General features: G+C 35.1%; 2 protein-coding genes and 1 pseudogene across 3 annotated transcripts; 2 read left to right on the top strand and 1 right to left on the bottom strand.

Moving 5' to 3' along the window:
* Positions 1-1,855: 1,855 nt before the first annotated feature.
* Positions 1,856-19,545, bottom strand: LOC110682093. Of its 2 annotated transcripts, XR_002503376.1 has the most exons (9): positions 19,458-19,545; positions 7,193-7,595; positions 7,031-7,098; positions 5,782-6,527; positions 5,361-5,490; positions 4,526-4,854; positions 4,315-4,445; positions 2,942-3,804; positions 1,856-2,821 (listed from the first exon to the last, which is right to left on the bottom strand). XR_002503376.1 is itself a non-coding variant. In XM_021858332.1 (8 exons), the coding sequence occupies exons 2-7, from the start codon at positions 7,503-7,505 to the stop codon at positions 4,319-4,321; spliced, it is 1,713 nt and encodes a 570-aa protein (XP_021714024.1). In that variant the 5' UTR covers positions 7,506-7,595; positions 19,458-19,545; the 3' UTR covers positions 1,856-3,804; positions 4,315-4,318. The 2 variants fall into 2 exon arrangements, 1 of the variants encoding a protein (XP_021714024.1); XM_021858332.1 differs by having other exon boundaries at positions 1,856-3,804.
* LOC110681783 lies at positions 2,150-3,557 on the top strand (annotated as a pseudogene).
* Positions 13,872-21,311, top strand: LOC110682094 (receptor-like cytosolic serine/threonine-protein kinase RBK1). The gene is made up of 8 exons (XM_021858333.1): positions 13,872-14,510; positions 14,696-15,244; positions 19,407-19,667; positions 19,795-19,949; positions 20,083-20,162; positions 20,289-20,430; positions 20,601-20,750; positions 20,842-21,311. Exons 1-8 carry the CDS (start codon positions 14,498-14,500, stop codon positions 20,998-21,000), a joined length of 1,509 nt encoding a protein of 502 aa, XP_021714025.1. The 5' UTR covers positions 13,872-14,497; the 3' UTR covers positions 21,001-21,311.
* The last annotated feature ends 398 nt before the right edge of the window (positions 21,312-21,709 follow it).

Genomic DNA, 21,709 nt, shown 5'->3' with positions numbered 1-21,709 from the left:
TAAGTAACCCTTTTGGTAACCCCTCAAGTAACCCCACTTCCACTTTAGTAACCCTTCTAGTAACCCTCCAAGTAACCTCTTAAATAACCCCACTTAAGTATTCCCAAGTAACCTCTCAAGTAACCCATGTAACTCATTTGGAAACCACTTAAGTAACGCCGACCTGGTAACCCCTTAAGTAAATATCCAATTCATCCAAAACAAACCAAAATAACGAAACTTTCAAAGTATCAATTTAAATCAAATTTGCATAAAACAATGCAAATTTATAATGAAAAGGGAGGATCGAGCCCTCTAGGACTCAAATTCAAACATCTAGTACGAAAAGCAGCTAAAAAATGAAAATTCTGGAAAAATGAGCATCAAAATTTTTCAACAAATTAAAACGAGCACAGTATATATAAGATCAATAAATAAATTACCGAATCAAAATCAATTAACAAAATTCAGTAGAATGAATCAATTTACAATAGATAAGAGCAATTAACTGAGATTTTGCATCGACTCCACCAGCAATCAATTAACAGGACGACAACGGAGGTGGAGGTCTTTGGCTGATTTCGCCGGCAAATATGAAGACGACGACGACGATCTGGATTCGACGACGACGACGATCTGGCTTGGAGCTTCGAAGAGATCTGGACGGAGATGACGAACACGACGGCGACGGAAGACCTAGCTCGGCCATTGATGGTTAGAGAGAGAGAGAGGAGGGAGAAAATATAAAAAAAAAAATTAAAAAAATGTGGCTGGCCGCACGTATGCGGCCAGCCACATATAAAACTTTATGATCTGTTAATTGACGAATAAGTTTTACGCAATTTATTCTAAAAGATTTTTATTTATTCTATTTTTTAAAAAAAAATAATGATTAAAACTTTTAGAAATATTAATTTCATTTGTTTTTGTTGTGGTTAATGAAGTATATTTATATCAATTTCCGTTTCTTTTCAGGTCCACATTTGTTTCGTGTACACATTTATCTGATAACTCCCCTCCCTCTTTTCTAACCAAGTCTTTTGCCCAATTGTCATCAGATGTGAGTATGGATGAAGCCACAACATCATCTTCCATAAACTGGTCATGAAAGTCAGACAACCCATCGTTCGACTCTTGATCCATTTTTGGCAGGTTTTGGGACAAAAATGAAGAACAAATCTAGGATTACCGTTTTATTTTATTTATTTATTTAGGATTTTTTGGGTTTGTAGTTAATCTAAAACTAGGCTAACTCATTGTGCTGTGTTCATGGAAGTGTAAATTTTTTGAACTAGTTTTATACATTGTGAGGTAATTAAGAGATAAATATTTGTCAATTATTATACATGTACTTAACAGCTACCATTAGCCGATTAGGTATTTCAAAATTATTAAAAAAAAAAAAACGATGTACAAGAGATCACGGGCTGATATAGAAAAGTTTGACTCCTCAGCATTCAAGATATTGACCCTTAATTGGCTCGTCACTCATGGTTAGAGTCCTGTTATAGAGGGCTAAAAGGCCACTAACTATTATACCGTTTCTTTTGGATTGAGTGATGAATTCAGAAAACCAGGATCAAAATATTAAAGGACTGCAAAGATAGGTCAATAGATAGAAGCCGTCTTTGGGCCTATGCTCAAGGATGAAGCTGGTTAGAATGTTAGATTCACAAAGAAGAATGTAGTGATCAAAGACGCTCATAATTGCACTGCCATCATGTCGTTAAGTTGGAAGTGCATAACAGACCAAGGCATGATGGCTGGATAGGTCTACTCTTTCAGAATGCAGCTCAGTTGTTGCTGTCACATGTATATGTACTTAAACACCTGTAATTTGTTCTACTCTTTAGTATATATGAACTACATATGGCAGTATAAAACTAGATAAGCTATAACAGAGATGTCAGACAACAATACCTAGGACGTTGATTTTAGGTTCCCAGATTCTTAATTTTTTATCATACAAATGTAGAACTGCAGATAAACTTTCTATATAGTAATTCATATATATCTACGAGATGTTACATGCATACTCATCTAAACAGGTGTCCCTTGATAGAAAAACCAAAGAAATTCAGCGGCAAAGCATATCCACAAAGTTGTGATCTCCCATTGCTTCAGTAATCTGTTATTTGCCCCTCTTTTTTCTCAAAGTATCGCAGGAGCCATGGATAAAAGGAAATAGCTTCACATAGTAGCGTTCCCATGGCTAGCATTTGGCCACATGATACCATTCCTAGAGCTCTCAAAGCACTTGGCTACAAAGGGACATCGCACATCTTATGTGTCTGCTCCACGAAATCTTGAGCGCCTCTCTCCAAATATACCCCAGAAATTGGTCCCCTTTATTGAGCTAGTCCCTCTTCCACTACCAAGAGTTGAAAAGCTGCCCCAAAATGTTGAAGCAACCTCAGACGTGCCCTTTGATGATGCTGAGTTACTCAAGAAAGCCTATGACGGTCTAAGTGAACCGATGGCTAGGTTTCTGGAAGCTGCTTCTCCAATTGATTGGATCATCTATGACTTCCCAAGCTATTGGCTGCCTCCAATTGCTGATAGACTGGGTGTCCGCAAAGTTTTCCTGTCTTTAATGAATGGCTGGAGCTCAGCAGCTTTTGGTCCATCGTCAAGTATGGTAAAAAATGGCACTGGAACATGGAGTAACCCTCAAAGCCTGACTAGTCCACTCAAGTGGATTCCATTCAACAACAAAGTTGTCTACCGGTTTCACAAAGCAAAGAAGAGCATCAGTGCCACACAAAAAAAATGCTTCTGGTGTTTCAGATATGTTCCGCAGTGGATCTTCAGTGCATGACTGTGATGTCTTTGCTATACGTAGCTGCAGAGAGCTTGAAAATGAATATTTGCAACTTCTAGAAAAGCTTCACAGAAAGCCAGTGATTCCTGTAGGCTTATTTCCAATCTCAGAGGAAGAGGGTAAAAGGGAAAATGATGATACCTGGCAATCAATAAAGGGTTGGCTGAACTCACACACAAATGATTCAGTGGTTTATGTAGCCCTAGGCAGCGAGTTTTCTCCCAGTCAAAACGAAATCATCGAGTTGGCACTTGGATTGGAGCTGTCGAGGCTGCCCTTCTTTTGGGCACTTCAGAAACAAGCATATAAACCACTGGAGCTTCCGGATGGGTTTGAAGAACGAACAAGAGATCAGGGTTTGGTTTGGACAAATTGGGCACCTCAAAGCCAGATATTGGCACACGACTCGGTGGGGGCTTTCTTGACACATTGTGGCTGGAGTTCTATAATAGAGGGACTTCAGTTTGGAAGACCACTAGTTATGCTACCATTTGTCTTGGACCAAGGATTAAACGCAAGAGTTATGGAAGAGAAAAATGTTGGCATAGAAATACCAAGGAACAATGACGATGGATCATTCACTAAAAATTCAGTAGCACAATCACTGAAGATGGTGTTTGGGGACATACTTGGTAAGATCTACAGAGCTGAGGCAAAAAAATTGAGCAGAATGGTTTCGGATAAAAGCTTGCAGCAACATTATACGAAGAATTTCGAGAAGTACCTTTACAATAACAGATCCATACCTGAGACCTAGTGTAATCCTTGAGTAAGCCGATGATATCTATGTTTATAACCTAGTCAAAAGCAACTTTTTTTTTTTTTTTTTTTTTTTTGTTTTTTTTTTTTGAGATCCTTCGTCTTTTCTTTAGGTGCCAATTGAGGATGTTTGTGTCCTTGTAGCATATGTTCCATGCAATAATTGCATCCTCCAAATTGGTCAGCAATTACCAATTGTCAATTTGCTAGGACAAAATTCAGGATCCATCGTATCCCCTTCTTCACTGACACAGAGCAAGAAACAGAATAACTGATTAGGTAGTGTTCAACCACTTCAGCTAACTGGGTTCAAACAACTATCTCATTGTTTTAGAGGTGCTATGTTAATTACAAATATCAACCAACAAATAAAATTTCACGGTGCAGAAGTCAGCTAATTCAATAAATAACTAGCCAAAAATCTAGTGCACAAGCTAGTAACTGTCGTTCAACCAAGCTCCAAAAGGCTAACATCATCCCAAATTTTCAATATCGAGATAATCTCATGAGATTTCATAGCATGTAATTGTATTTAAATAGTGTAATATGCTAATACTAAGTATATTCGTGGATTCCTGTGGTACAATGCAGAGATATTCTCACCGTTTTTTAGCAGAAACAAGTCATCAACTATACATAGAGGCATCTAGGGTCAGTTAAAAACTGTGTTGTGGCAGGTTGGGGGTAGTGAACCGGTTATGAGAATAATTGTGCATAGAAAATTCATGTAGACGCATAGAATTGTGAAAGCTAACCCATCTATTTTGAAGGTGAAGTCAGCTTATTCTCATCCTGATTTTGCTTCAATGAGGAATCCCCACCCATCAATTCTTGGAAACCTTCTACCTTCACTGGTGGTGCCCTAACAGTCCCGATACTCATACTCCTGCATGAAAGAATCAAATTCAAAAAACTATCAAATTATTCCTGTAGAAAGAATCCACCTCTACCCCTAGTATATCTTACGGCGATGGTATCTGCGGTATTTGCATGGAAGTTGGCTGTCTCATTTGATTGCCAGACGATCCCATGAACCTTTGAAAAACTTGCTGCTGCTGCCGCCATTGAATCTGTTGGGCTTGTCTATTCATTGCATTAAATGAATTATTCTCCAAAGGTAATTCAGGTGGGTTCTCCAGCTTCACCTCAACCATGGGACGATCTTTCTCCATGCTCATAATAGGACGCGGAGAAGACGCTGTCCGCCGTTGAAATCTCTCCAGTTGTTGTTGCTGTAAGGTCAGATTCTGGGGATGAACCATCTGAGGCATTTGTGGGTTTACTTGTTGGGGTATCTGCACAATTACCAATAGTTTAAATCCGTGAGTTGGAAACAAAGTTTTCCCGACAATTAATTAGTGCAATGCTGGTAGAGAAGAGCCAATGTATAGAGTCCGTCCTAAGCTTGAAGGCCCAATTATTTGGAATTCTATAAAACTCGCAATATAAAGGTGATAAAATATCTGGTACATGGAATCCTGCACACCTAGTTTTTTTCAATGTTTTGGAAGAGAAATAAATACTAAGTAGTTTAATATGATTACAGGATTTGGAGCTTTTATTTGACCACACAATCATCTTATATAGATTTGTTTTACCCTAAAATCCTTTTCTTTTATTGAGTGTGTGTGTGTGGGGGGGGGGGGGGGGGGTGTTCAAATTTAACTGTTAACTGTGATACTCATGGACAATGTAAAACAGAATATTTCTTTGGTATCCATGTATTTGCCAATGGACAAAACAAGGCATTTCCAAGCAACTAGCAGGCGTACCTCACAGAATACAAATGTAAACAGCATACCTGTTGAGAGAGCTGAAGTGTATTCTGCTGCGGCGAGGGAAGCTGAGACTGCATGCCCTGTACTTGCTGTGGAGTTTGCTGTGCAACGTTCCTAGTATCCTTCACATATTCGGCCAAACTGCCAAGGTTACTGCAGGATAAAAGGCAAATAGCATTTACATGTATACCAATATGCAGAGGTCATGCAAAAGAGCAGAAAATAATCTGTACAGGAAAATTCATAAAATCAAGATATGTTTGGATAATGACACGAAATCACAACCATCTATCAGCAAACAACAAAATGAGATAGAGAATGAATCCTGAAATACAGTGCCAGAAGGTATTCTCAAGTCCAGGAAAAGGAGAGAGAGAGAGCTAACAAGAATCATATTTAAAAACATGTACAATATATTTTCTGCACAATATTTCCTATGCTCACCTATTTCCTGTTACGTGGAGGAACATTCTAAGCAGTTCCATTGCTGAACACTGCTTTTTGTAACTATCGGCAAGGACTTTCAATATGCTACCTAATTTAGAAATATGGCAGCTGAGAAACTGGGATAAGACCCGAACCGGAATTTCAGAGGCACCTTCAAATCCCGCCTTTGTTAAAACACCGGCAACCGCCCTCTTAGATATCTGCATTGCTTGTTCATGACCCAACTGTCTTCTGCTGCCATCCGACCGAACTTTTGTACGGGCTTGACCAGACCCCTGTTCTAGATACTCAGGCCTGATACCAAGCCTTTCAAGCATAATAGAACTCTTGGTTGTCACTTGAGGCAATTTATCAAGAACACCAAAAAATTCCACTTTCTGCTTATCATCACTTGATGTGCTAGGTGCAACTGCACTATCAGGTACGCAATTCATCGTAAACATTGTTTCTGGAAAGAAATAAGTGCTGTCACTACCAGACTTATCTTCATCCAAAATTGCATTAGGTTGCATACTATTCTCAGAATTTCCAAATCCTCTGCTTTCATCCTCCTTGAACACTATTCTCCTCCTCTTATGCCTTTCCGTAATTTTCAGGTAATTCGACATTTCACTCGGATTACGTCTCTCAAGTTCTTGATTCGGAAATGATAGAGTGTATGGCTTGCTCATCCTGTAATTCTCAATAAATTGATGATACCATGTGTCCGGAAAATCTTCCTGTCTGAATCTCTGGGGTTGAACCTACACAGATCACAGTAAAGAATGCTTACATACGTCAACAACAGAGTGATCACTCCTATTAAACTGACCATTGTAAGCTCAATTTAAATTGCTTCATAAAAAATGTATGGCATGCTACAAAACTAAAAAGCGAATGGAGGACTTAAAAAATTCTACGCATGTGTTACCGCGATTCGCAAGAACAGAACAAGAGAAAGATGCAAACTTATTCCCCTAAAAGGAAATTAGCAGCCACATAGAAAGATGCAAACTTTTACCCCTAAAAGGAAATTAGCAGCCACATTTATATAATCCCAACAAAACCCCCAAATCATATCGCATATACACATGAATTTATTAAAATCAATATAAACCCTAGTCAATTCATACAAATCAGCATTATTACTCGAAACCCTAAACATATACAAATTCACTGAAACAATTGGCATTTAATCACAATCAAATCCAGTTCAACTAATCAACAATTCCAATTCGAGAAATCAATCTGAACAAATAACACAAACCTTAGAATCTCGCTGAGGAACACCATCCTCCAGGGTGAAATAAACATCATCAGCATGCAGTTGCAAATCTTCCATAAATTAAAAACAAAAATCAACTCCAATCCAATCAAACAAATTAGGTCAAAAATTGGGGGAATTAAATTAAATTAAATAAGAACTTACAATTGGGATTGAGAAGAGAAACAAGAGAAGACGAAGAAGAAGAAGAAGGGAGAGAAACATTGGAAGGAAGGAAGAGAGAGAAAGCGGCTTTATCAAAGAGAAGAGCGCGAACACGAAGCTGAAGTTGAATGTGAGACTTAGACTTTGACTTAGAGTCGTGGGAAGTCATGAAAGCATCCCAAGAAGAAGGAGAAGAGAGAAAGTGGACGAAAGTTGAGTATAGAGAATCGCCAAGCCATGTCCGCCATATCCCAGAGCTTTCGAGCTTTCTAGCTAGATCGTAGCCTTTTCCATCGTCGCCCAGAATTGACATTCTCTCTCTTCTTTCTTTCTTCTTTCTTCTTTCTTCTTTCTTCTTTCTTCTGTGTCTTCTGATTTAGTTATTGTTCACTGGTTACAAAGACTGCAGTCAATGGAGAGTGGAGAACATCAGAATTTGTTGAAAGTTTTTTTTAAGCAAACTTTGTGTTAATTCTTCTGGGACATAGTTGCAACTTGCAATTGATATTGTAAGGTTATGGACGTTAGAGGTGTTACAAAACGACTTGATCTGTAATTGACTTGGAAAGAAAAAAAATTCAAATTTTAAATTTTAACTAGACACGGTAATTTAATATGATTATAATTTAGAATAAAGCCGATTAGAATTTATCAAACTCGAACCAAACATCGAAATCGGCACATGTAGTTAATGTACATTGAATGTAAAGTTAAAAGTAAAAATTACTATAAATCTTATGCAAATGCCTTATACTAAAATCTTATCTCAAGCCTATTTATACTAGAATTTACTTTCTCAATAAAAAAAATTATAAAAAAAAAAAGAAAGAAAGAAAGACTACAACACTTGACTAGTTATCCTCATAGCAAGATAGTTTAGTTACTCGTAATTAGCTTAAAGTTACTTCAAATTGGCTAATAATTACCCTATATTTGTTCCATATACAGCATACACTAATATAATTGCAAATAAATCGGTGGTGCACAAAAGTTTTTCAAATAGGTATAAAAAAAACTGTATTGATATATTAAGAGCTACCTATAAACATTACTCGTGAATTTTATAAATGGTTTAAATTTAGAACTTTTTGGCAAATCACACGATTGGTGTAATTAAGCTCTTTTTTTTTAATATTTGGTTATAAATTAGAAAGGCTAAGTAATGAAGAACCATTAGTAGCATTATGAAATTCATTGAATTCTAATTTAAGTTGTGTTATGCAAAACTAGCGTTAGGCCGGTAGCGGCTAGCTTTTAGTGATCAGTTAGCGAATAACTATCAATTAGTAGTGGGTGTGTAGATATCAACTATCAAATTAAAGTAACAATTAAGTAGACCTGATCAAAGTTGGTCCAGCCTAAAAGAAAAAGTAAGGTTTCAGTAGATGCTCAGGTTGACCTTTTTTTTTATTAAAAAATTTAAGTATTGAGCAGCCCATACATATTTAGATAAAAATTAGCCCTACTTGATTTTGGTCCAAAAAAGCCTGCTATCTTTGGTCCAAAATATCGAGTTTGGGCATGATTTTTTAGGCTCAAAATAGGGCCACCTTTTTTTTTTAAGCCAAAGTCCAATCCTGCTCGACCCAACTCATGATTGACTCTATGATAATATGAGTGTTTGGTAAAATAGTAGTTGAAATTCTAAAATATATAAAACCCATACATATTGTTTATAAAGTAAACAAACTTTTACAAATGTTATCAGCTATGTTTGAAGACTGAAACACTGTTATATTCAATATTTGAGAAAAACTACTCAAACGCTATCAATACCACTAACCGCTACTGGAACCATTATCTTGCCAAATACTTTAACCTCTTCCCAATAATTTTCAACACTATATTATTAACCACTGCCTCAAACACTACCGCTGAACAAAGCTTTACTTGAAATACATATTATCTTATTAACATGAGTTAGAATAATAATATAGACAATAATAATGGATAGTATAAGGGCCTGTTTTGATTTACTGAAGTGAGCTGAACGGAATATTTTATAAGAGAAGGACATTAAGAATTAAATTGTCTAGTAAAAAAAAAAAAAACTAATAAACTAAACTGAATTGATTGGATTTGGAATGAAGTGAAAATAAGGTGAAGAGAAGATGCTCTAAGTTTATAGTACTATAGTAGCAATACTTTTTAAGAGAATTCAATTTTTTCCCTCCCTTTCTTTCTTTCTTTCTTTTTTTTTTTTTTTTTTTTTTTTTTTAAGCTATGGTACACATGTTAATTAATTAGTTTAATATAGTAAGTTTTATTGTAATTTGTAAGGAAGAAGTCGATATTTAATGGTTACTTGTAATTTTGGTTGAAATGCTACTTTTGTTTATTAATAAATTAGAACGGGATTAACATGCACATCAAACTTGTTGCACAATTATCATAATTTAATTAATTTATCAAGCTATGAAATCTATAGAACTTAAATTAATTTGCATATCATTATGTATTTTACCTTGCACCTAAAATATTAATCACCTTCAACACATACTATGGAGTACTACGTAATTACAGCAGTTTGAGATCCGTTTATAATTTTCACAAAAAAAAAAAAAACATTTTTATCACTAGAATAAACACTTGACATACAAAACAATGTTTCGTCTAATGGTAAAGATTTAAAAAGCATCTAGCAAAATTTAGCTTCATTGGCTTATGGTTCGAATCTTACCAAACATAGATGCTTAAATGTGGATATTCCCTCAACTTTCTAGTACCCAACCCACATATAAAACATGAACCACGTAAAAATTGTAATTTGATCAAAATAACCAATCATAATACTAGTAATTTGGTAGCATCTCTATTAAACGCGGGTCTGGGCCGCGCCCGCAAACCAAGAGAGAGAGAGAGAGTCCACTTCATAAGATAAAAAAATGTTCCATCCCAAAACCATATGGCAATAGGAGGAGTAGCCCCTTAGCCTTATAAAGTGTTTAATTCTCTCGTCTTTAACCAATGTGGGACACTTACATGTAGTGTCACTTGAGAGGTTTATTCTTCAACAATCTCTCTATCCTTCTATCTAGATGCAATTTATAATACTAAATGAATTTCAAAGATTATTCAATGGAATGCATATGAAGTTGTGTAAGCTTGATGAAAGCAAAAATGATGCTTACTATAGTGGTTAATTCACACTTCTTATAGACACAATTGTTAAAGTACGTACAACTTATATATACTTGTAAGCAAAGTAGCCCAATTCAAGTTGATAATCCTCAAGGTATTTCTTATTTGATTCTATCCCACATTATAAGGGATACTGGTTACCATCTTAAGCCTTGTTAACATTTTTATTCATTAATTGGTGAAAAACAGATGACCAGAGCTGAAAATCTATCTTCATCCACAACCTAAACCAACCCACTAATCACTTAATTAATTAATAAACCCCCCTCTAATTAATCTAACCCACCCTTTTCATCATTGTCTGAGTTCATAATAATAATCATAATAGTATATATTTCTCTAAACACACGCATGGATTAGTTGCCCCACCATGGTTTGGATCACCCAAAATATTTGGTCAAATGGATGTTGTAACAATATAAAAAAAAAAACTAAATTTAATTAAATCAAATTGTTACAATTTTTAATTTTAATTATATTAAAATAGATAGTGGAAGGTAAAGTTGCAACATATTGTTGACTATTTTGTCTTGAAATTCATTGATGAGGATAATTGTAGTTTAGAGACTAGAGAGGCGTTAATTCAGTTATACTCACTTCTCTATATGAAGTGACTTTAGTGAAGTTGGTGTTCTTGGTTTCAACTCTTGGGAAAATCAATATCTTTGCAAAAATTAATAACAAATCAATGGCAATTTTAACGGGATTAGTTCACCTACTTTTTGGGTTCAACAAGTTCATGTCATACTCACAAGTCATAATCCTTTAGTGGTAAAGATATGAAGTAGGAGTATGTGTTTTTGTACCTTCCAAAGTTCAACTAATTCAACATGCATGGCTTTAACACTTCTTTTCCTCTTTCTATTGATGGCTATAGAGTAATTAATGTACTAACAAAGTTGTTATTAGAGTCTAAGGATATAGATAAATAAACAGAGTAAAGACTTATCGTTGCTGATCACATTGATGGTACATATAGAAGTCACTTGACAATTATCAAGGATGGTTTTCAATTCTAGTTGTTATGAGTAGTCTTTTTAATTTAGGGAAAATTATATAAAATTGTCTCAACACCCTTTTTCATATTATTATGTATTGTACAATATTTGATTATAAAGACTATAATGCATCACTTTTACTTTTATTACCGATAAGTTATAATGATTCAAAACAAGTTATTATAAATTTGTCTCATTCAGGTCTATTTTTTCCCTAGTAATATATCATTATATCGTCATGGTACTAACTACTTTGTACTTAGTATTAGATTGATGATTTGCAATTCATTAAGAATATAATAATTTATTTTAACAATTGGCCCAAAACATCATTATGACTTTAGGAGTGTCTTTCATATGATGCAACTAAGGTGTCTCTATGATGCAAGTACTCATTGTTGTCAAATACTCCGTATGTGTTATACATTCTTGTGGTTATTGTGAGCATGACATGTGCTTTTATGCAAGTTACAGTAGTAGATACAATAATTATAAGTTAGGGCAGTTCCAATCAGTTCAATCAGTTCCTAATTTTCTTCTCCCATAAAATATTTATTTCACTTCATTTCAGCTCCAGTTCAATAAATATGAACAGACCCTTAAACACTTAGACCCAAATCAAAATTAATCAAAGTTTAGGAGCTCTAGTTCCCGAAAGAATTACTAGTGGAGAACTCCGTACAATAGTACTCCGTAAAAGATTAAAAGATTCTTGAACAATTGAACACGTATAAAAGGACACGTAGACAAGTCTAATGGAACACACTTACCTCTTATATTTTCTGTTTTATTAGATTCTATAATAAATCGTTTTTTTTGTGGCATGAAAATATCAAAAGATGAGTCCAAAGTTAAGCACCGCTCCAATCCAAAAAAGGGGTCTCCACAATTTCCCTAGAATTGTCCTTTATAATGCTTTGATAGTGTGTACATCAGTTAGTTGGTTCGTTAATTGCCGTCTTTAGCTTTTGCGCAGCGTTGGTTGCGGCTAAATTTACGAGCATATAAAGGCGCAATATCCATCGATCTCATAAGCATGCCATGCTAGGTATATTACAAACAACACACCATATTTTATTCACGAGTGTTACTTGTATTCAAGTATCCATTTCTGATACAGTTACGTGTTTAAGTGTCTAACTAAATTATTTTATAAAAAATTTATATGATTTTAAACTAAAATGTAATGTCCAAGTATCATCCCCATATCTGACTGTCAAGAGTCCGACACGGATACTTGAGGTAAAATGAAGAGTTCAAGTTACATAGATAAAGATTGACACTAGTATTAGAGATATCAAGAGATACACTATGTTTTGGTATCTTGATTATTATGATATCATATATTATTACGCCAAATAATTTTTGATATCATTCTTTGTAATCATTTATGTGTATCTCAATAATTTTATGTACTACATATATCTTAGTGATTATATAGATTGAATATGTTGGGATGATTTTTTATGACTACATAAAAATTGTAAGTATTAGTATATTTCACCATAAGTGGTATAAATGTCTTTCAGCTTATTGAGTATTTGAGGTGGTATTTAAGATTAGAAATCGAATCTCATTTACATCATTGTCATTTGTGATTATGCGACTTATGTCTACATTAAAAAGGAAAAAAAGAAAATCACATTCGTTCCTAAATGATCGTTATGATAAGGGTAAAACCAAAATCCAATGAAGGTGTATAGAAAGATAACATAGGATGCAAATGCATTCTTTATTTATTTATGTGGAGTAAGATAGAGCCCTTTCCCTAAATAATGTTGGGAAATTATCTAATTCCCAAATTACAGCTAGTCTTTTTTTTAATTCCCATCATACCGTCCACGTCACCGGTTCAGTGGGAATTTTTTTTAAAAAACGGGTTTATTAGAAAACCGCTACTTCAAGTAGCGGTGTGCTACTGAAAACCGCTACTTCAAGTAGCGGTTTACATATTAGAAACCGCTACTTCAAGTAGCGGTTTGTATTTACTAATTAATTTTTTAATAAAATCACTTTCTCCATTTCCATTGTAAAGTAAATCAGCAGAATCATCCAAAAAGAAAAAAAAATAAAAAAATTGAACAATACTCCTCAGGTAAACTTCCAACACAGCAATCCCTCGCGCTGGAAGCCGTTTTCGCCACCATCGACGCCTTCCTACGGTTGTTTGCCGACAATGATTGCTGTGAGAATATAACCAGAAACGAGGATATATCAAAGGATTTGTGATTGCCAACACCGATTGCACGCCAAATTGCACCGATTATGAAAGGTGTATGGAACTTGGGGATACAACTATTCAAGTACTTGAAGGTTTAATTTGACTGATTTACAGATATTTTGTTTTTAAAGAAAAACTTACAAAACAAACCCATAAACCGCTACTTCAAGTAGCGGTGTTTTGAGGAAAACCGCTACTTGAAGTAGCGGTTTACAAAATTAAAACCGCTACTTGAAGTAGCGGTTTGTTGCTGGACCGAGAAAAAAAACAACGGTTTGTTTTCCTTAGCTGACGTGGACGGTATAATGGGAATTAAAAAAAAGAGTAGCTGTAATTTGGGAATTAGATAATTTCCCAACATTATTTAGGGAAAGGGCTCAGTAAGATAAGATGGACTAGTATAAATGAGATTTATGTAAGAAAAATTAATAAGAAAACAAATTGGGTGTCATGCCATATCAATAAGCAAACATATTATACAAGAAAATATAATAATAATATACCAAACACATGAAATAAAAAGAAGTACCAAATCTTATTAAGTGAACCTTAAAAGAGGAAAAATTAGTAATTCCTAACCCATAACATGGAAAAACAAAAATATAAAAAATAGTGTATATATAGCAAAACTTATTCCAAATCATCATAAGCTAAACTACTTTCCCTCCCTTCCCCTGTTATTCCCAAGAATAATCACCTTTACAAGATATACCCTTTTCTCTTGCATCATTTTCCCTTCCTTCTTTCCCTCTCTGTCTTTTTCCTCCTCTTCTCTTCTTCTTCAATCTTCCTCTTCCTAGGCCTCCCAAATAAACCCAGAAATTTCTATGAATGTAATTTAAGGAAGCCTCCATTTCTAAGTGCTCTCTTTGCATTCAGTTATATCCATTGCAGATAAGAGAGCTCTTAGAATTTCGATACCGGAACCCGTAACTCTTCCCCATAATGACCGTCTCAGGTAAGAAAGTTCCCATCTTTTGTGTATAAGATTAGCCATTTTCAATATTATCAATCGTATAATCAAAATCTAGCATGTTTATACGTGTATTGCATAATCAAATTTTGTCATGAAAAACAGGGGTGCTCTGTTTTCTGATTTCTGATATCTGATAATTTATTTTATTTTTATGTTATGAATTACAGCGGATGAAATTCATAAAACCCAACAAAACCCAGAAACAGAATTAGAAGATGCATTCAAAAATCTGGGAATCAAAACAAGCGAAGCATCTCCAAGAGGAGTGCTGGATATTCCAATTTCAGATGGTTCCTCTGTTTCTGACAGCCCAAAAAGCAGCAGTAGCAGCAGCAGCAGCAGTCCCTCAGAAAAACCTTCTTCCCCTCAAAAGGCAGACGAAGGCGAAAGCGAAAGCGAAAGCAGAGGCGGAGGAGGAGGTGGAGGTGGAGGCAAAGGAGGAGGAGCAACAATATTCAATCCATTGACTTATGGGATTCAATTCAAGGGATTTTTTGACATAATGAAGAGGAAATCAGGGGTTAGAAGATTGTCCACTACTACTATAAATTTGCTTAGTAACTATGATCTCTCTGCGAAGAGCCTGCGCAAGAAATTGGCTAGGATTCGCAGCGCCGAGGATAGTTTCGATTGCGGTCTTCTATCGGCAGCTAAGCCTTCTTGGAGGAACTTTAAGTATTCAGAGCTTGCTGTTGCTACAGACCATTTTAGTCCTGGTATGAAACTCAAACAAAACTCTACCTTTAGCAATGTTTACATTTTCTTCATTAAGCAAAGTTTTGGTGTTCTGTTTTTCTTAGCTCAAATTATCTTTATGAGTATGTTAACAAGAATCTCATGTTGGTAGATTAAATTTGAAAAGAAAAGTAAGAATAACTTATCATAATTTTTTAACATGTATAATTATTTGATTAAAGTTACTTATTAATTAATTTTTTGAGGATGAGGATTGCTTTGTAGAGCATGTTGCCAGACAATTTCTATTGTATACAATTAAGGCTATTCTCGTGCTTATTTGGGATAACTCTAAATGAATAGAGAATAAAAAAAAAAAAAATTTGATTAGAGCATGATACAATCGGTTGTACACTTACACCATGGATAGCTTATTACTCCATAATAATTGATACAGTCAACTTTACATACATGCCGATATACTATTTTGACTTTATTTATATGTGATTAAATATTAATGAAAAGTATTATAAAATTTTATATTAATACCTATCTAACAACATATTTTTTATGATAAAATGTTTTTATTATGTTAGTTTAAAGTTATAGTCAAACCTAATACATTAATAGTGAAAAAGGTCAACATCCAAGTATTCTGGGACGAAGAAAGTATAATATTAGAAGAATATAGTATTTGCCGAATTCGAGTAATTTAAGTTTGTAGAAGTTAGTAAACTGAGTATGTTTACGTAATGGTGTGCGGCTAATTAGTGGTTTTGGTTTCAGTCCATATAGAGGGGAAGTTGTGACTTGCAGTGTGTTTATGCGCCTAATTAGTGATTTAGGTTGAAATAAGTTAAAATTAAGTGCGTAATTTACTTTGACCAGCAGACTACGGGACCAAAAAAATAAAAGCCGCCTGAAAAATTGTCAATTTTAGGCCGGCTTCATTGACAGTGGCGTAGGGAAAAGGACTTGAAAGCTCGTATTAGTAGAAATTTCAAATCAAGTTATTACCAATAAATTCGTGTATAGTATGGAGTACAAAAGATGTATGGTTCTACAACTTCATTGTCTTCCTAGGTCTTCGACTCTAGGGGTTTTCTTCATAAGCTAAAACTAGTACCTTGGGTCGAATGCTCTTACAAACCTTAATGTTAAATGAATAAATGGTGTGTAATTATGGGTTTGTATAGATTACTCGTATAGTACGTGGTTGTGCGCGAGTGGTGAGGGATGATTGGCCTTGTGTAGGGAAATCAAGGGTAACCCTAGTAGGTTGGCAATGCCTTGTACGTAAGTACGATCTTGTCGGCAAAATAGACCGCTTCAAATGGATACTTTGGCTGACCTAGGCATACACATGGTGGCATAATGTGACACTCGTACATGTACTCATACTTAATGGAATAATTAAGAGTATATTAGATATTAATGCTTATCAATGCTCATTACCACCTTCACTTGGGGATGGAGAGACACAAAGCATAAGACATTCACATGAAATAACACTTAAGTCTCTATGAACCATTACGTATAATCTTTATATCATAACAAAAATATCAACATTTAATTTGAGATCAAACCTTAATAGTATAACAAAGTAAAATCAATAGTATAAGATCGATATAATTCTATGAGATACACCGTATCATTTTTATTTAACTCGATCTTATTACTTAAGTTTTTTCTTTTGTCGTTATAACATTTACTCACACAGAGAAAGTATTAAGAGTTACAATTAATCCAACCTCCACCCGATAACAACCACCACAAGTCAAAAAAGAAGGGCCGGAAAACGTTAGTTATACTAGGGCAGGACAGCAAGATATGTGTTTATGGGAGAAATAAGAACTGTACGACAACTTAAGGTAGAGTAAATTTTATACAAACATAAACTTTAGGTACTTGAATGCATATTAATTTAACATATGGTAGTACTGTACAGTGTACATGAATACAATTAATGATCTTTGACCTACCAATAAAACAGAATAAATTATGGTTTATTATTTTGCAATGAAGATAGTAGTATAAGGCTATAAGCATGCTCTAGCACAGTATTTTGTCATTATGTCAGGGTTGCTTCTGATCCTACGTTTGTCAAAGAAGGAAAAATGGTATTAATGGAGGTTGCAGCAATGCAGCATGGTTGTTTAAAGAGGGTGTTAGGTTCTAATTAAGCCGAACTACTGCCTAATATTTAAGAGCATTGATGCCTTTTTGTTTCTCCCCCTTTTTTTTGGTAGTTAGTAATCTGTACCACACTGTATTAAACCGAAGGAGGACAGGGTAACGGTTAATGGGTTGGCAATGCTCATGAACCAGAAAGAAAAATGGTGTATTGATTGCAATACGTGTTTGAGATTTTCTCATTATGACTCTGTTTGGTAATTAATTAGCGGTTATCTGGTTGCTATAAGTTAGCTACGTTAGCTGGTTTTTATGTTTTAACAAGCCGATTGTAGTAGCTAGTTACATGACATGTTTTATCCGATAAAGCTCCCTTTTTATATATTACAGGGTTGAGCACAATCTGTTCATTAAATCACTCTTTACCAAGCAATCAATAAAAATAAAATCATAGTCTACCAAACAAGACCTATCCATTTGACTGGTTTTGTAGGGAAATTTAAAACAGTATGATTTTATGCATATAGGTCCATTATTGATTATTCATGTGCCATGTCAAGTACCCTTTAATCCTTTATAAAGTGCTATATATGGACCTCATTCTCATTCCAAACATTAAGACTAATTAAAGAGTTATAACAAAAGGTCAACTACCTATCTATTATAGTTGACCCACAGCGGTCTACTTTTGCTACCTTGTTCTAGGATTAGGTTGCAGCAAGCCAGCAATTGCTATTTGTTAAAGGTACAAAATGACACATCTCAAGCTCATGTTTAACGTGGCCCTTACATAAGTTACACTGTTACAACCACAAACTACTATACAAATAAATATAGACTTGATCATTAGAGGGTTGGGTCAATCTGCCTTTCAGACTTACAGGTTTGGTTTGTGCGGATAAGGACAAACATAGGTTGGGTCATTTCGTTTTAGTTATCAGGTCATTTTCGCCGTTTGGACCATGTAATGACTAATCTTAACTTATTTTCAAGCTTTGATTGAACCATTACGGGAATATAGGTAGCTCTATACCTCTATGTTACTCAACTTGTTACATTGACAAAAGTTAAGCGACACACGAAACTTTGTTTAATGAAAAACTCGTGACATTTTTGCTGATAACTAGGGTCAGTCATTTACTCATTTTTTGTCAGCCACTAGATGATTTTTTTATTTGATTTTTTCAAAAAAATAAAAAAACTTAGTCCTCTCATTTCATTTAATTATATAGTCATTTTCGTTTCTTGGATCAAGCAATGAAAAACCTTTGGTTTGTGTGTGGTTTGAGTTAGATAAATATAGGTAGATTATGTCTTATTATACCAGCAGGTTTAACGTTGTTAAGATGGAGGGCCCATTAGTAAAGATTAAAGACAAAAATAGTACGGAGTATATGCTTGCCTACAGAAAAAAGGCTTACCTGACACATAATACAACTTTGGTGAAGGGATGAGCACAACCTAAAATGGGTGTATAAGGTAGTACTAAGGTGCGCCCAATGACATATAGTCAGACCAATCCTTATCGGTCCGGCCACTCTAAAACCCTCCCCTTCATTTCCTCCTCGACTCCACCCCACTCGCACCTAACAATATATTTAAGAATGGAGGGACGTGTAAATGGTCCTCCAAGTCTCCAACAGTTGTAACTTGTAACACCATATACATGTCCTTAATGGATGTCTGGATCTGTGCTGGCTCTTCTAGGGTCTGTCTTGGTTTGCTACCTACTGTACAGAGGTTCCATCATCACGTTAGGAACATTATGGCTAAAATGGATAGATTTGGAATGTGAACACATTATATCGGATTTTTTAACAACAATTTCAAATATGAATTAGGAATTCCATCTAACATAGTATAAGAGTTGAGAAGTGAGGATGGAAAACCTTTCTGAAAAAAAAATTGTAAACTGAAACTGGATACAGAGTTCAACGATTATATCCTATTCTACTTAGTCTACTATATCAGTTTATTTCAAAAAAATGAATATAGACATTGATGAAATAGATGTATCAAACTTATAAACATAATTACTGAAGAATTATATATTTCTAAAACCTTTTGCAGGGAGGTTGCTAGGGAAAGGGGGGCATGCAGAAGTGTACAAGGGATGTTTACCTGATGGTACAATTGTAGCTGTGAAGAGGCTTACGAAGAAGGGAGAAACGGAAGATGAAGAGAGAACTGCAGATTTCTTATCAGAGCTTGGAATAATTGCCCATGTAGACCATCCTAATACTGCTAGTCTTGTTGGATTTAGTGTTGAAGGTGGTCTATACTTGGTCCTCAAATTTGCTCCAAACGGCAGTATTGAGTCTTATCTTCAAGGTGCCTTTTGTGTTCATCTTTTTCATCCTCACATGTGAAGCAAGACCTGTCAAACAGTTTTACAGACATTACTTTATTAACTTAGTGAGAAATGAAAGTAACAAGAGGAAAACCCCAAAAAATGCAGGATCATTAGGAGGTTTGGATTGGACAACAAGGCTCAAGGTAGCTCTAGGAGTAGCAGAAGGATTGAGTTACCTTCATCACACTTGCCAGAGGCGGATAATTCACCGAGACATCAAAGCCTCGAATATACTACTTGCTGAAGACTATGAGCCATTGGTGACCATCTATCTTCAACAAACAACTATATTCAAGTGTGATTAAAAGCTTTTCATCTTCTTCATGTTTCACCTAACAAATTGAACTTGTTTTTTGTTTTCTATTCTTGCTTTTGGCTGAAAATTGGGCACAGATATCTGATTTTGGGCTAGCAAAATGGCTTCCTGAAAAATGGCTTCACCATGTGGTGTATCCTATTGAGGGCACATTTGGGTAAGCAAATAGACTCCCTCTAGTTTAAATAATGTAATTTAAGCAAGTGTATTCGCCTTTTAGTTCACTAGATCTAGGCTAATCTAATTTCTAAATATTCTTTCTTTCTTTCTTTATTTTTCCCAGCTATCTGGCTCCAGAGTATTTCATGCATGGGATTGCTGATGAAAAAACAGATGTATTTGCATATGGCGTGGTATTACTGGAAATCATAACAGGACGTCATGCTGTTGCTGTTGGTTCCAATCGACAAAGCCTTGTGATGTGGGTATGTATTCAGATTGTTGATATGCTTAATCTTTTTAGAAAGAAATGAAGGAAGTTAGGAACAGAGATTTTTACTACCTGACTCAACAACAGTCTTAAACACTCTTAAGAGTTAAACCTGAAACCAAAAGCGTTTTCTGAAGGTTTCTGAAACTTCTGTTTTCCCATCAGGCAAAACCTTTCCTTGACTCAAGCAACATGAAGGAAATAGCAGACCCAAATTTGGGGGAGAATTATGATACAGAGGAAATGAGACGCATGATGGCAATAGCTTCCATGTGCATTCATCATACACCAAGCAAACGCCCTTTCATGAATGAAGTAATGCCTTTTCTCCAAAACTTATCCTCCCTTAGTGTATTACTCTATCCATTGTAAAACTAACTACCTTTAATTTTAAATTGTGATCAAGGTTGTAGAGCTACTTCAGGGAGAGGATGGAGCAGAACAGATTAAGGAAAAGTCGAATTCCCAAAGATCAATTATGTTGGACGCCTGTGACTTAGAAGATTACACAAGCTCTAACTACCTCCAGGATCTCAATCGCCATAAGGAACTAGTCATGGAGTGATATGTCCCTCAAGCTGCCACCTTTTGTTGTTGGTTATCCCTCGATTTTTTCTATTTGTATGGGATGACATTGATGCTGCAAACAATTTGCTTGGCATCTAGGCTATATAGCTTTTCTTCCTAGGATGTTGAGTGTAAAGATAAGTAATATCAACAACTGTGAAGCGTAGAGATTATAAGTTTAATGTTATCATCAAGTAGAAAGGTTCAAGGTCTTGCTTCCTCACTCGAGGAAAAACAAATATTGTATTGGTTAGCTTGGGGAATCAAATGCTCTGTACAGTTCAATAGATTTTGAGTTTTCGTTCTTTAGGACTTCTCCTTCCTATGTGCATAAACAAACATGACTTAACTTGCAAATTATGGGAACCAAAGAAGATTGGTTATAACCTTAATAAGAAATTCAACAAGTTTACCAAAGTTAGCAATTAATTCTGATGGCAGAAGGTCTAAATAGCTCAATGATTCGAAATTTGATCTCAACTCTAGGAAACTTTAGTGAAAATCAAATTCTTTTCACAACCAAGGCACGTACGAGATCCTCAAATAAATGTTATCTAAATCCCAATTCCCAACAACAATAACTTCCTATCAAGTATAAGTGCTCAACTTTCGAATCTCACACTAGTTTAATCAACTTGAATGGGCTAGCAAGAGACTAGTCTAAAGTACAAAGTTATCGGTTTATTTCTCCTTTTACTCCGTAATAA

Source organism: Chenopodium quinoa, unplaced genomic scaffold (assembly GCF_001683475.1).
Source record: "Chenopodium quinoa cultivar QQ74 unplaced genomic scaffold, ASM168347v1, whole genome shotgun sequence".
NCBI lineage: Eukaryota > Viridiplantae > Streptophyta > Magnoliopsida > Caryophyllales > Amaranthaceae > Chenopodium > Chenopodium quinoa.
The sequence above is the reverse complement of the archived record's forward strand: the minus strand, read 5'-3'. Positions and strand labels throughout refer to the sequence as shown.